Below are 12,919 nucleotides of genomic sequence, written 5' to 3' on the forward strand. Positions count from 1 at the left end.
AATTCCATCATCGCCAGGAGCTTTCATATGTTTAATTTTTTAATAATAGTTCTCACGTCTTCCGAATCAGTCTCCCAGAAATTTTCGAAAATATTCTCTTGATTGAGAATATTTTCGAAGTCCTGAGTAACTTGATTTTCTATTGGACTAGTAAGTCCTAAATTAAAATTGTGCGCGCTTTCGAACTGCATAGCAAGTTTTTGAGCTTCTTCGCAATTAGTTAGTAATAATTTGTTTTGCTCTTTTAATGCCGGTATTGGTTTCTGAGGTTTTTACCACAATTTTAGATAATTTCCAAGAGGACTTAGAGCCAGGGTCCAATTGAGAAATTTTATTTTCAAAATTTTTGTTTCTTAATTATGAAAAACATTTTTTGATTTCTTTTTGCAAATCCTGCCATATAATTTCCATAGCAGGATCGAGAGTGCGTTGCAATTGCCTTCTCCTCACGTTTTTAAGATGGATCAAGAGTTTAAGATCATCGTCTATAATCACGGATTCAAATTTTACTTCACATTTTGGAATTGCAATGCTCTTGGCTTCAACAATGGAATTTGTTAAAGTTTCAAGAGCATTGTCAATATCAAGGTTTGTTTTTAAAGAAATGTTAACATCAAGATTCAGTTTTTTAAAATATTACCTACAACTTTCCCGAATATAGATTATTTTCAAATTCATGAGTACGAATAATAAAATTTCGTTCCCACTTATAGGTGGATTAATTACCACATTGACACTTTCATAAAACAGTAAATATTGCATGGAAAAACTTTCCCGAAGACACAACAGTACAAAAATCACGTTTTCTACACAGAAAAATATATTTAAATTACAATGTAGTGTAAACTGAGGTCTACTGTTAAAATAAATCAAATTCGTGCGTTGTTACAGCATCATGTAAACACCAATGAACATACATTCAAATGTCAACTAAAATACTTGAATATGTGCATGATAATAAACTTAATTTACAACATATTTTAGGCTGTGTAGGTCAAACAATTTTGATCTCGTTTTTTGAGCTACGGCTACAGTGTGAGCTGGTTTGAAATAAGTCCACTTGCGCACGCAGCTTGCTGCGATCTCTGGTCCACGGTCCGAAATTAAGTGGAATAGATTATTGCGGCGCTTATATTAAATCCACATCCAGCGGCGGCGGTAAAGCGCAGAAGATATGCACGCAATTCAATCGCAACGTCTAAATTCAAGTAGGCTTGGATTTTTTCGTTCTTCAAGGACACAAATCATTCCTTGTTGAGCTACCGTGCGAGACAGTCGATAGTTCTCGTGTGTCCGGGTTCACCCCCGTTCTTCCCAAATATTTGGTTGTTAGTTAGTGCAAAGTGTGTTTATTGCAGTGAAAAGCCTTAGTTCGGCTTGGAAGCGGAACACTTTCGGCGAAGCCATTGTGTTGCCGTTAAATCGAGTTTTGCGCAAAACTGTTAAACGTTTTCGCCAACGCGTGGATTTTTCCGATCACGTGCATCGTTGAAAGCAGCCTGCACCCCGTCCCGTGTGCTACCTGTGTGCAGTGCAGTGTGTTCATCGGCTATAGTGTGTGTATAGCGTAAGAGCAGAGAGAGTGAGAGACCAACCACACATCCACAAGTACCAGTGAGCGGTTCTTCGGATCACGTGTACCGTCGAGGACAGCCCGTACCTCGTCCCGTGTGCTACCTGAGTGCAACGCAGTGATCATCGTCTGTAGTGTGCGACAGCGGAGACGCGCCAGCGAACGGTCGTCCGCCATTTGCTACCTCTCCCCAAGCGTAGACGCCCATCGGTTACAGCATCATCGACGACGACGTCTGCGTGGATAGAGTAAAAGATAAGTACCTCTCGTTGTTCTTCTCCTCTTCACGTCTCTTTTGATTAGTTTTTACTGTGTGTGAAAGTTTTCCCTCTTCCCATTCCCCTTTGTATGTGTGTTTTTTCAGTTTGATTCAATTTCCATTTCTGTGGCTAGTGTTAGTTTAAGTTATTCGTGCGCCCCTTTGCGGTGTTAAGCTACCGCAATGGGTGTAGATGATGATGGCGGGGGAACGTCGTATCCCCTCACTGAGTCTTCGAATGTGTTGAACCAACAAAACACAAACACCTCTATGCCCAATCCATGTGTGTCCCCTCAATCTGATGTGTCTCAAATGGACACAAATAATCTATCATCTCCGACGTCCCCCCGCCTCAAGGCCTACCCGCCCGACTCTGATGGGCCTTTTGTTGTTTTCTTTCGATCCAAAGGCAAACGGTTGAACACTATTCAGATCAGTAAGGATCTGACTAAGCGATTCTCTTCCGTTGTCGCCATTGACACAGTGGGTTCTGGTAAGCTGCGCGTCACCGTCAGTGACCGTAAACAGGCCAATGAGATTGTGGCCTGTGAGCTCTTTACTCGTGAGTACCAAACTTATCTACCGAGCCATCGGGTTGAGATTGCGGGAGTGGTCACCGAAGGCAGTATGACCTGCGAAGAATTGATGCAGGGTTGTGGTCGCTTCAAAAACCCTTCTCTCCCATCTGTCCCCATACTGGAATGCAAGCAATTGCATTCCGTATCCCTGGTGGGAGATAAGAAGATCTATTCGCATTCAGACTCCTTCTGTGTGACCTTTTCCGGATCTGCTTTGCCGAATTTTCTAGTAATCGGCAAACTTCGTTTACCTGTGCGGCTGTACGTACCGAAGGTAATGAATTGCACCAATTGCAAGCAGCTGGGCCATACTGCCCAGTATTGCTGCAATAAACCTCGCTGTGCTTCTTGCGGAGAGAGACATGTGGATGGTGCATGTAGTATACCGCCAAAATGCGTTTATTGCAACGAAAGTCCACCACATGCCCTCGAAAACTGCCCAACGTACGTACGCCGGCAGCAACATCAGCGACGATCTTTAGAGCAGCGCTCTCGGCGTAGTTTTGCCGAGATGTTGAAAAAGGCTGCTCCGTCTGCTGAATCACAAAATATCTACTCTTCTCTGTCTCTTGATGATCAGGGCTCTGACTCTGAGGTTGGTGAAGGAATTTCCTTCGTTTTCAAGGGTTCATCGAGGAAGCGTGTGAGACTCCAGAGACCCACAAAAAAGCCTCGGAATCTGCCTAGCAGTGATGACCCACCAACCATGAAAAATACTAAGCCTGTCGCGAAAGTCTCAAAGCTTTCGCCTCCTGGATTCAAACTCCAAGAGGAAAGAGACTTTCCGCCGCTACCGGGAAAATCTAAAATCCCAAATATTCCAAAATTTCAGACTGCTCAGCCAAAAGAAAGCTCGCATTCGGAGCCCCTAGGACAACCTCAGGGCGTTCCTATGTTTACGCTTTCTGGCATAATGGATATCATCCTTAACTTCTTCAATGCTTCCGACCCAGTGAAGAACATTGTCAAAGGATTGCTTCCATGTGTGACTCCTCTTTTGAAGCAGCTGGCTTCTAGAATGCCCCTCCTTGCAACGATCATATCTTTTGATGGATAAATTATCCACAGAGGTCGAAGATATGATTTCTGTTCTACACTGGAACTGTCGTAGTATTATGCCTAAATTAGATAGTTTTAAATTTTTAGTTAATAATTTACAGTGCGATGTTTTTGCGTTATCAGAAACATGGCTAACACCTGATGTGACCCTTCCTTTCCATGATTTTAATATTATTCGCCTGGATCGATCCGACTCATATGGAGGAGTGCTTTTGGGGATCAGAAAGCATCACTCGTTCTACAGAGTCGATCTGCCGCCGATGTCAGGCATTGAAGTCGTTGCATGTCAGGTGACTATCCGAGGCAAAAGCCTCAGTGTCGCCTCCATATATCTTCCTCCGAGATCGGCGATATCTCGCAGAGATCTCTCTCACATCTGCTCAGTTATGCCTGAACCACGGTTGTTCATTGGGGATTTCAACTCCCACGGAACAGGCTGGGGGGAACTGTATGACGACCACAGATCAACGTTGATATATGACCTCTGCGACGACTTCAATATGACAATTCTCAACACTGGGGAAGTTACACGAGTGGCACCTCCAGCTCAAGATGGAAGTCCTAGGGATAGCCGTTTAGACCTCTCAATATGTTCAAGCTCGTTATCGCTGGATTGTTCATGGAGGGTAATCCAGGATCCCCATGGTAGCGATCACTTGCCGATCGTAGTTTCAATTTCCAATGGAACACAACAGTCTCCATCCATCGATCTCGCCTACGACCTCACGAAACACATTGACTGGGGAAAATACGCGGAAACGATCATTGATGGAGAACAAGCGGTAGAAGTACTTCCTCCGTTGGAAGAGTATCGATTTTTATCCGAGTTGATTCTCAACAGCGCGCTTCAAGCACAACACCGTCCTGTGCCAAGTCCGTCGGTTCGTAAGAAGCCTCCCAATCCGTGGTGGGATGACGAGTGTAAGGAACTCTATCGCGAGAAATCCGCTGCGTTTAAAGACTTTCGGAAACGCGGTTCAATTGACAACTATGAGCGCTATTCTTCCCTTGAACGCAAGTTCAAAAGCTTGGTTAAAGCGAAGAAAAGCGGTTATTGGCGTCATTTTGTGGAAGGATTATCGCGTGAGACCTCGTTAAGAACGCTTTGGACCGTCGGAAGAAGAATGCGTAATACATCGTCAGTTAATGAGGATCGAGAGAGCTCTCCTCGGTGGATTATCGATTTTGCTAAGAAAGTTTGTCCGGATTCCGTTCCTGTTGATCGCGTGCGTCGAGATATTCCGGTGGATAGGGACGCCATGGATAGACCGTTTTCGATGGTTGAATTCTCACTTGCTCTCCTTTCATGTAACAATTCCGCTCCAGGAATGGATCGAATCAAGTTCAATTTGCTTAAGGGCCTCCCTGACGTCGCAAAGAGGCGCCTATTGAACTTGTTTAATCACTTTCTGGAGTGTAACATTGTTCCGGATGACTGGAGGCAGGTGAGAGTAATAGCCATTCAAAAACCCGGGAAACCAGCGTCGAACTATAATTCGTACCGTCCAATTGCGATGTTGTCGTGTATTCGCAAGTTGTTAGAGAAGATGATTCTCTTTCGACTGGATAAATGGGTTGAATCGAATGGCATGCTGTCAGATACGCAGTTTGGTTTTCGCAAAGCCAAAGGAACGAACGACTGTCTTGCGCTGCTTTCTTCAGAAATTCAACTTGCCTTTGCCCAAAAGGAGCAGATGGGTTCAGTGTTTTTGGATATTAAGGGTGCTTTTGACTCAGTTTGTGTTGATGTCCTTTCCGACAAACTTCACGCAAGTGGCCTTTCATCAATTTTGAACAATTTTTTGTACAATTTGTTGTCCGAGAAGCATATGAGTTTTACTCATGGAAACTTGTCAGTTTCACGAATTAGCTACATGGGTCTCCCCCAGGGATCATGTCTGAGTCCCCTTCTTTATAATTTTTATGTGAGAGACATTGATGACTGTCTCATGGAAAATTGCTCGTTGAGACAGCTTGCAGACGACTGTGTTGTTTCTGTCACAGGATCAACAGCAACTGAACTACAAGGACCCTTACAAGATACTCTGGACAATTTGTCCACTTGGGCCTTAAAGCTGGGTATCGAATTCTCTGCGGAGAAAACTGAGATGGTTGTCTTTTCAAAGAAACACAAACCTGCCAAGTTTCCGCTTACACTCATGGGTAAGACAATCACTCATAGCATGTCTTCTAAATATCTCGGGGTCTGGTTCGACGCCAAATACACCTGGGGGAAACACATTGCGTATCTGACACAGAAATGCCAAAAACGAATCAACTTCATGCGAACTATAACCGGAACATGGTGGGGAGCCCATCCGGAAGATCTGATCAAGCTGTACCAAACAACCATCTTGTCGGTCTTAGAGTATGGTAGCTTTTGTTTTCAATCCGCGGCGAAAACACATATGCTGAAGATACAGCGGATTCAGTACCGTTGTCTTCGCATCGCGCTAGGCTGCATGAACTCGACTCACACAATGAGTTTAGAGGTACTTGCAGGAGTACAGCCCCTGACAGATCGTTTCGCGGAGTTAACACTCAGGTTCCTCATCCGTTGTGAGGTTCTAAATCCATTGGTTATTGAAAACTTCGAAAAGCTGCTTGAACATAATCCTCAAACTCGTTTCATGAGTGTGTACTACTGGTACATGACGCTGGAGGTCAGCCCATCTTCGGTTAACACCAATCGTGACAACTTCCTAGACTTCGACTGTTCCACTGTAGTATTTGATTTGTCCATGAAGCAAGATATCCATGGTATACCAGATCACTTTCGTTCAAAGTTTATCCCTCCCATGTTTGCAAGTAAATTCGGGCATGTCAGCGAGAACCGACAGTTCTTCACTGATGGGTCAAAAATGGATGACATCACTGGTTTCGGTGTTTTCAACGTTTTTCATAGCGCCTCCTTCATGCTTCAAAAGCCATGTTCTGTATATGTTGCTGAGCTAGCAGCTATACATTACACCTTAGAGTACATCAGTTCTCTCCCACCCGAGCACTTCTTCATTTTTTCCGACAGTCTAAGCTCTCTGGAGGCTGTTCGATCAATGAAGCCGGTGAAGCACTCAGCGTACTTCCTGAATAGAATACGCCAAGCATTGAGTGCTTTGTCAAATCGCTCTTACACTATTACCCTAGCTTGGGTCCCTTCCCATTGCTCCATTCCGGGCAATGAGAAAGCGGACTATCTGGCTAAGGTAGGCGCTAAAGAAGGCGATGTTTACGAGCGTCAAATCGCCTTCGATGAATTTTTTGCATTGGCCCGTCGGGAGACCTTGATCAGCTGGCAACAGAAATGGAGAGACGGAGAAATGGGTAGATGGCTGCATTCCATATTTCCACAGGTGTCGAAAAAACCATGGTTTAAGGGGTTGGGCATGAGCCGTGATTTCATTCGTGTCATGTGTCGGCTTATGTCCAATCACTATTCGTTAAGCGCGCATACCCACCGTATTGGGCTCTCAGAAAGCAATCTCTGTGTTTGCGGCGTGGCTTACCAGGATATTGAACATGTTGTATGGGGCTGCGGTGAGCATCGTAGCATCAGATCTGATCTGACTGAAACTCTCCGGATCCGAGGAAGACAGCAGAAACCTGTTAGGGAAGTGTTGGCGGGCCTTGATTTGGAATATATGAATTTTATTTACCTGTTCTTGAAGCGTATCAATATCCGTGTTTGATTGTCGTTTGTTCCCTGCCTTTTGTTTTCCCCTTCAAATTGTCCTCTTCTCGTCGTGTCTCCCACAAACCGTTTCTGTTTAGTTTCGTTACAGATCTGGATATCCTGTCCCATGAACATAGAAATCTAGCTTAAGAAATCCCGAAAAATCCTTTCCTTTCCTGTTGTATAAATGTATTCACTAACCTTAAAACTTCCCTATACTAACATAGTTTTTAAAATAAATAAAATGTAAACAATGTAAAAAAAGAAAAGATTTCGGCTCTGTTATGCCCTACGGCACCTGAGCCTTCCAAATAAACGAGTTAAGTAAAAAAAAAAAAAAGGACACAAATGTTTCAAATTTGCTAAATCTGAAACATTTGGTGATTTTCATTATCACTGCGACGGAATATCGACATTTTCAGATAATCGCATTACGTGGATTTATCTTGCAGAGCACAATAATAACTAGAAAAATAAAAGAGATAGCGTTTTTGTGTCTTCTGAACATTTGCTTGTCTGGTTCTTCTTCTTCTTGGCATTAACGTCCTCACTGGGACAGAGCCTGCTTCTCAGCTTAGTGTTCTTATGAGCATTTCCACAGTTATTAACTGAGAGCTTTCTTCGCCTAAGTTGCCATTTTTGCATTCGTTATCGTGCGGCAAGTACGATGATACTCTATGCCCAGGGAAGTCAAGGAAATTTCCATTACGAAAAGATCCTGGACCGACCGGGAATCGAACCCAGAAACTTCAGCTTGGATTTGCTTTGTAGCCGCGGACTTTAACCACTTGGCTAAGGAAGGCCCCTATCATAATTTCCATGCGTACTATATTCTGAAGAGTTTTAGATATGAGCAAACTACACATTTTCTGGGAAGATGTTATACCTCCAAAAATTAAGATATAAGCGTTTACTTTTCCAGCTATGGCTACATGGGTTCATTACAACGGTTTTTTTTATTACATGAAAATAGTATTTTAGGGTGAAATGGGGTAAATTGTCATTTCTATACGATTCCGATGAACAAAATTGTTACAATTCAAGTTCTATTGAAAATCACGTGAGACCTATTTCATTAGTAAAAAGAGTACCACATTGCTTCTCAATCTGCTATTCTATATGTTTTTACAATTATTACATTTAATTTACTAGATATTTCCAGATATCCGTTTGAGGGTGGTTCGACGCCTTTATTTTCATCACGCAGCTAAATTTTCGAACGAGCTCCAATTATGTAGGCCGTTTCCCCATTTATGGTGCTTAGTCAGTCTGATTCAGTAATTTGTTTCGGCTATGATGGTCTATGGACATTAAATACACACACATACCTATTCCCAATCATTCACAACTCTCAAAGCTGCATGGTCTGCGGCAAAACATTCACTCACGGATCATACTTCACCTGACAAATTATCCTAAATGAGATTTTGGCATCCGATAAATTGTAATCGTGCGAACTGAGTTATTTGACCAAACAAGTGAGCCGGCTTCTGTCGGAGATTTATCACTAAATTAGTGTTGACCTACGTGCAGTGCTTACCTCGTACAAGTTGAACATAAATTTTTTCGCTTCCCTTTTTAGCAGGTCATAAAGCATCAGCATGTGGATGTATGGCTTTGTGGGTGGCACTCGTTTCCTCCCACTTCCTTTGGCACTTTCTCCCGAATTCTTATTGATGCCACTGCTGGTCCAACTATCGTGTCGATTATCTGTCAGGTGAGGCTTGTTGCCACCCACGTTGCTCATCTGCTGCAAATCTGTCTCACTTTCACGATATTTGTCATCGTAGATTTTCCGAAATTCATTAACATTGTCCTTATCCAATAATGCTGGCAATTCATAACGTTCACCCTCGATGTCTTGCAGCAGTCTCAGTGGTAAAGGATCCAGAAGTTGGAGGTTGTAGTCTGAAACCGAAAACACTTATAATACACAGGCGGTTTGGTCTTTTGTTCGCTCAATATGGTGCCGGAACCACCGACAGGAAGGCACTTCGGTAGGCTTTATTGCCATCCGATAAATTGTGATTGATTTGGATCATGAAAGTTAAAACCAGAGCATTATAAAGAATGTGGTCAATATTATGTCAATAATTTTTCTGGAGAGAGTGATAGACGTTCTGAATTGAGGTTGAACAAGCACTCAAGCAAATCATTAATAATCAATTTACGAAGATAAGAAATGAATAATGGCAACGTAAAGGGTTGGGAAGTAAGTTATGGTTGAGAATTATACCTTTTTGAAAAAAAAACATCATGAGTCGCAAGTTTTAGGACTAACATTTGGACAAATATAGACGACATCAACATAGAATTACTGTTGAGTTTGTTTTCTTCGTATAATTTGCGGTTATCGTGATAACCCACAAAGTTTGACTAGGTTTGAAAATCATATCATCAACTAATCTACTTGAAACAGAATACGCAATTTTTCATATTTGTCAGCAGCATATGTAGGCTCCCGGTTTCACTACTAAAGGGTGCAACAGTTGGTCGTTAGAAAACCACATTTAAGATAAGGAACCTACCATTATCTAATTTAATTTGCTTGTATTTACTTTGCAGGAACCATTCGAAAAACTGTTTATCATTCCAGAGTAAAGTTTCTGCGGTTTCCGTGCTTGGTTTCGTCGTTTGCTCCGAGGCGCTCGTGCTCGAAATAGTCCCTACGGTAGATGAGGATGGCGGCAATGGTGGCGGCTTTTCTGGTCCAAAATACCCCGGCTTGTGGAATACCGTCGGTCGCTGTTGTGCCGGAGCTGTGGAATAGATGAAACATTTGGCCACTTTCTGTAGTTGCAGTGTATATCAATTAGTCTAAGGATGGAGAACATTTGTTAAAATATTATTGGATAGATCGTCAAACCAATCACAGTGAATAAATGATTATTATTTTTCCATAATATATCCAGATGCCGGAATGAATCTGTAGATGACAAAGGGATTCCTGAAAGCTGAAAGAAAATCCAGAGAAACCAAAGGGAATTAAGGGATGCCGAAGGGTATCGAAAGATGTCGAAGATTATCTTGGGACCTCGAAAAACTTCCAAAGATGCAGTTGCTAATCAATATCTACCGTAATTCGGGGTGTAGTTGATCAGTGGGGAGAAGTTGATCATTCTTGAACTCACATGTGAAGTCTGCCAAGAGAGCAATAATTTGATTTCAATTACACAGCGTAACAAAAATAACATTTTTGCGTGTCTCAAGGATCAAATTATGTGTCTCTAGTAGATTTGGAGTTACTGAATCTTATGCCATTCTCAGAAATTTTCCAGCACGTCACAATTTTTTGCTACAGGTCGCCAAAGTTGTATAAAACACTGGTTTTATTGATGTTTACATGAAATTTAAAGTCCAATTTATCTAACTTTTTTGTAATCAAATCCAACAAACATGCAAAATAGAACTTAAACTTTCATTTCAGACATAATTTGATTAAAATCGCACGATTCAATTTCGATTAAACCGATTTTTTCAACATGCTTGCAGTCTCCATAGAAAATTCTTTGTTTCTCTTATATGGCAAAATACAATAATATTCTAAACCATCAAAAAATAACTTTTCCGCATCGAAAGCATAATAAACTTTGATGAAAAGTATTGTTTAACACATAAATTTTGAATGCTGTGGCAAATTAAGCAAATGATTTGCCGTACAAGTTGGCAAACTTGCATGCAAGTTGCCTGAAATAGTCAATTTTTGCATTTTCAACAATCAATATCTCAAAAACTAGACGTGCTATGATATTTCTCAAAACGGCAATGGATTCAGCAAGCCTTAATTAAGTGAATAGCGGTATTTTGGTGCTGGAGACAAAAACGTGTTCCGCAGTGTTATCAACATCTCTGTAGTGTTGCATTATAGGATATCTACCCTTGATTTCCATAAATTTGCTTTTACGATAAAGATAATTATACCAGGGAAAATCAGGACTTATTAGAATAGTTTGAAGAACTGTTGAAGGGTTCATCTCTAAACACTATTGCCAAGGCCATATGGTCGGCGTTAAGTCAGAGTGGACTAAGTGACATTTTTCATATTTTGAGAAAAATGTGTTTAAAGTCTAAAGCTCTGTGGTTTTTAAACTCATTTAAATTTTGATTCAATATTTCTACATATCTTTGTGTTACTTTCAAACAATATAATGTGAAGTGATTATTATGAAAAATCATAATCCAAACCTATGATAGTACGATTTTTTATGGACTATGTGTACTTGGTCCACTCTGACTGAACTAAAGATCACCGTTCGGTGAGTTGGTTCACTCTGACTAAACAATTTCTAGGAAAATAATAATCATTTAATGCTTCAATGGTCAAACTGGGTGCATATATCTAAGATAAGCAGATTATCAAGACTTTTTGACACCAGTATCGTGAATTCTTCAATAATCCATATTGTCAATACCGAAATCAGTGGCATTACGATAGCTTGAAAATTAAGGTATTGCAGACCAGAAATATTCAAATATGTGTTCAGTCAGAGTGGACCAAGTGAAAATCTTGAATACCGACCAAAATATACTGGTCCTATCAGCGGGTTCCAGCACATTCCATACATACACCATAGATCTAACATGAACTTCTATCGGACTCTGAAATTGACTCAAAAACTGCAATAATCAATCAGTTTAGTGTTTTTCAATACTTGGTCCGCTCTGTCTGCACAGAAATTGTTGCACTTTCTGACCACCCATCCAAATATGGTAAATAGTCAAAAAATGAAAATCAAATGCATCGAATTAAATAATATTTATAAATTTCTATTGATGAATAGGTATATAAGCACTTGGTCCTCTATGACTGCACACTTTTATAGATTTTTATTTATCATCCAAAGTAAATTTGTTACATATCTCTCGCAGTTTACAGCATTCATCAAATCTGGTCAAAGTGAAACGGAGGTAAGGTTATTTCCCATCTAATGAGAGAATAATCAAATTTTCCCAAGTTTTGTATTTGGTCCCCTCTGACTTAACGCCGACCATATTAAGACGTCATTTGAATAAACTGTTTCATACATTCCAGATTTGTTTTCTGAATCCAGTCGCGAATTTGTATTAACAATAAAAACTCATTTTTAGAGGTAATATTGTTCTTTTCGTGAACGGGTTGTTATTTTAAAAGGAAATTGCCTACCTTTAGGCGTTTAATGTGGTTTATTCTGAAAACTACAAAGTTTAATTATAAAATTAACCGATTTATCAACTAGTTGTAAGATTTTTGAGACTTGATCCATAATCAGTGACCTCAAATTTAGTGAGTAGCATATCTCCTTATTTTTTGAAACCTATCGCAATAGTTGATCTACTTCACCCGGAATCAAAAATTTCGCTTTTTGATTTCTAAAAATTGTTTTTGCTATGAATATATCATTTTGTCAAAATAACGGTAACATAAATCGATAAATGTCCAAGCAGTACCTGTTTAAAAAATATGTGGATGATAATACATGCATCCTACCAAATGTTATTAAACAGAATCGCTCAAAAATGATCAACTTCACTCTATTTTACGGTACCTAAGATTATCCACTGATGCCAAAAACAATCTATATACAAAAACCGAAAAAATCTAGATGTTTCGCAAGAAGTCAAAAAATGCCACAGACGTAAAGAGAATCGAAAGATGTCGAAGGGATTCGTGGACTGGCGAAGGAAATTCACGGAAGCTCAAGAAAATTCAGATGTCTAAGAAATCGGTTACCCAGACAAACTGAAAAGATTGATCAAGACGACGATTGAGCGAGTATCAGACACACTCTCGAGTCTTTTTG

At 40.7% G+C, this 12,919-nt stretch overlaps 1 protein-coding gene across 2 annotated transcripts in view; it reads right to left on the reverse strand.

Annotated features, from left to right (window-relative positions):
* LOC5575383 overlaps positions 1-12,919 on the reverse strand; it is a 77,375-nt gene that overhangs the window by 23,234 nt on the left and 41,222 nt on the right. For both annotated transcript variants that reach the window (XM_021850018.1, XM_021850017.1), the window contains 2 exons: positions 9,668-9,898; positions 8,680-9,047 (listed from right to left, as the gene is read on the reverse strand). In XM_021850018.1, the coding sequence (XP_021705710.1) occupies positions 8,680-9,047; positions 9,668-9,898 (599 nt within the window). The remainder of the gene's footprint in view (positions 1-8,679; positions 9,048-9,667; positions 9,899-12,919) is intronic.

This window comes from Aedes aegypti, chromosome 3 (assembly GCF_002204515.2).
Source record: "Aedes aegypti strain LVP_AGWG chromosome 3, AaegL5.0 Primary Assembly, whole genome shotgun sequence".
NCBI classification, from domain to species: Eukaryota; Metazoa; Arthropoda; class Insecta; order Diptera; family Culicidae; genus Aedes; species Aedes aegypti.